We start from the raw sequence: 3,405 nt of genomic DNA, 5'->3' as shown, positions 1-3,405 counted from the left end.
CATTATGTCCAAAGATAAAACCTAGGACTCACCAAGTTTATGCTCAGGGAGTCAAAGAGCTGGGAAGAATTACTATCTAGAAATAACTACAAATAAATCATCTTCTACGTGCATTCGCGTGTAAAAGGCGGCTCCCTAGGCAGAAAATTAATTCTTCTGTTTCAATTTACCCATTTGAGTCAAGCATTGCCCTGCTCCTTCCTGTTTGTGGAAAGACCAGGCCAACAGTAAACAGGCTGGGTTGAAAATCTTCTTTTTACTCCATCTCCAGACGCAAGCCCCAGCCCCTCCTGTAATGTAATCAACTCTTGAAACAAAATCCAGAAATTAGAGACAGGCATTTCTTGGTTATTTTGGCTTTTTTCTTCATTTTTAGTGTTTCCTTTTTATCTGAAGTTTTAGCTTATTTTTATTCACAGAAGAAGTCGATATCCTGGAAGAAAAAAGGAGAGAAAGAAAAGATTGAACTGAGCAGGATGGGCCAGAAGATAGATATAGGTTCTTTTTAAAAATCATATCCAATCAAAGAGAAATCTGGATTTAAAAGAAATAAAGGCCAAACCCCAAAGATTATAAAATAATTATCATTTTAAGTTGAAAACTACTTAACATGAAAGTCCTCAGATAAACTTTTAATTTATGGTTCTTTGACAGATGAAGCTTAATGCTAAGAAGCACTGACAAGTGAGTGGTATTTGTGTATGTTGGGCAATGTATGAAGCACAGTAATTAGCTTTAGGAAAAATCTCTTCAAAACAACCACCTTGCAAATCAGCTCAGAAAAAACCTTTTATTTCTGCCATGAGTTTACCAGACCCCAGGGCACTAGGAAGAGTATGAATGTACTTCATACTTAAGTCTATTTGTCACAAAAATAAGGCATTCAAAGATTTTTCTAGAATGATTTATCAAAAACAGATGCTAATTTTCCCCCAAACTGTCTTACAAATATATGTAAACCATCAGTAAGAATCAGTTAATATTATTTTAGTTTCTTTCTTTATGACATGAAAATCCTTTCAGTGACTCACATGTAAAACAAAGGAGTACTGTGAGTACTGTATTGTATGCTTGAAATTTGTTAAGAAAGTAGATCTTAAGTGCTTTAAGTATACACACATACACACCAAAGTAACTAGTGAGGTAACAGATGTTACTAGCTTGATTGTGATGCTAATTTCACCATGCATATGTATATCAAAACATCAAGTTTTACACCTTAAATATATACAATTGTTACTGGTCAGTTATATCCCCAATAACACTGAAAAAAATAAAGTTAAAACAAAAATAATAAACTAAAAAAACAAAAAACCCAAGAGGGCTAGGGAATTGCAGGAGAAATTGCACTAATCTTCAATAATAGTTGAATTAAATGTTCCCCCAAACCTCACTATTTCTGGCTAGTTGGCATTGGTTGGAACTAGAGGGTTTTTTCTACTTATCTTGTAGGCTGCATGATGCATATTTAGCACCAGCCTATATTACCCTAAGATCTTAGACCTCCCACGGTCACTTCTGAAATGCTTACCGTAGTGGGAACTTCCTTGGTGGCTTCCTGGTACACGTGTTGCTCCTTCACCAAGTTGCTAGGGAAATAACCCACGATTCCCATCTCATCCTGATGATCACCATAAACCTGAGTACCCCAAAGAGGATCAGTTAGGGCAAAATTGACATGAGGGTCTTTTGAGAAACCTGTAGGTATCCTTTTTGCTGATAAAGAGAATTTCGTAACTACCAGCACCTCCCTTTCACTCTGGTTTCCAGAGAACTCAAATTTTGAACTTCATTTACAACAGCTAAGTTAACCTATATGAGATGTATATCTATTCTTTTGGGCCCAGTTTGCCTTGTTTCATTACTTAGCATGACTTGATTTGATGCAATCTTGAAACTTGCTTGAAATCTTTTTGGAATCCATAAAAAAACAATAATAAAGTCAGCAATTTTGTAAAGTATTTACTGACACTTTTGTTTTAAAGGATGTCTATTTCTCAGTTTTTAACAATTCAAATGAAAAGATACTTGAATGCATTTCAATCTAATTTTTCATTACCTTAGCCCTATTGGGATTGCCAACCAAGATATAAACCAACCCTGCTTCATCCTTCCCTTGGGTCTGGCCCTGTGTGTTTTAACTGAAGAAAGCAGATTCTTTGGAATAAAAGAGGGTACTAATGTTCCCTAAAAGAATATTTAAACTTAGACTGACTGCCAACACACATACCTTTCACTTGGCAAATTCTCTCAGACATTTTTTAATGAGATTCAAACTCTTTTGGATGTTTGAGTCCCAATGTTTATGGTTTTACTCTTGCCAAATCATCACATTAAGCTGCCTTTGGTTTTGTTATGAAATCACCTTTGTTTCTTTAAAATGCAATAATAGCAGTACACCTGAATTTTTGCATTTGCATTTATAATCTCCACATTGTTTTTAACAGTTAGTTTTAAGCAGACAGGTAATTGAAAAATTAAGAGTAAAATGTGCAAAGATGTGTGTATGTTTTTAATAATCTTATCTTACACTGCCAGCCCAAAATTCTCCAGCTTCATTTTCTTTTACCAGCTTTGAGTAAACGTAGATTTGCTGCCCTTTTTTAACATTAATGAATCTACAATCTGGGGCATTATAATCTTCTTGAGCTCTAGCCAGAGAAATAGTATCTGGAAGAAAAAAAAATTGAATTGACTATATTTTATAACAGTTAAAAGGCAAAGTATTTTTTTAAAAATTTAAAAACCTAGAAAATCAGAGTGACTAACACCTCCCAGTTTGCAACTGGGTTCAACTCTAGTAGAGTAAGTAAACCAAAATATTACAGCTGCAACAAAATCTTAGCCAAGTGAATTCCACATAGTCAGACACCAAGCGTACAGACTAGGACATGCAATGCTGATAACACAGACATTAAAGAAGATTCACTTGGAAGTATAATTCAATTTTGTACTGTTAGTGGTTATATTGTCAATTATATAATAGAAAGATAATGAAAAGCATTAAAAAAAAAAAAATCCTTACAGACACACTCGTCATCTGCACACAGCTTCTTGGAAGCAAGTCTGTCCATAAATACTCCATGCCCAGTATAGATAGCCACAAGACCCATGAGAAAAAGTAACAGTATTCTTGCCATCTTCCTTTCTTGCTGTTTTGACTGGCCTCTATGACTGGAAGTGGGGACTGACTTCAGTGGTTCCTGTCTTTTATGTGAAAACCAGACCTTTGGGCAAATACCCTTGTCCAATCAGAAGGTCCTCTACCCTATCCCCGCCCCCCCCCACACAACCTCCACTTTCATAATAGGCTACTGGACTCCAGGAGCTATTTAACATTTGATATTCCAAAGAGAGCCAAATTCCATATCATTTTTTCACACAAATGATATCCAGAATCATGCA

General features: G+C 35.4%; 1 protein-coding gene across 1 annotated transcript; it reads right to left on the bottom strand.

Annotated features, from left to right (window-relative positions):
- Positions 1 to 409: 409 nt before the first annotated feature.
- Otor (otoraplin) lies at positions 410 to 3,155 on the bottom strand. Its single transcript, XM_047535293.1, has 4 exons — positions 3,026 to 3,155; positions 2,531 to 2,670; positions 1,532 to 1,639; positions 410 to 433 (listed from the first exon to the last, which is right to left on the bottom strand). The coding sequence occupies exons 1-4, from the start codon at positions 3,138 to 3,140 to the stop codon at positions 410 to 412; spliced, it is 387 nt and encodes a 128-aa protein (XP_047391249.1). The 5' UTR covers positions 3,141 to 3,155.
- Positions 3,156 to 3,405: the final 250 nt, after the last annotated feature.

This window comes from Sciurus carolinensis, chromosome 2 (genome assembly GCF_902686445.1).
Source record: "Sciurus carolinensis chromosome 2, mSciCar1.2, whole genome shotgun sequence".
NCBI classification, from domain to species: domain Eukaryota; kingdom Metazoa; phylum Chordata; class Mammalia; order Rodentia; family Sciuridae; genus Sciurus; species Sciurus carolinensis.
This window is presented reverse-complemented; position numbering and strand designations above follow the sequence as displayed.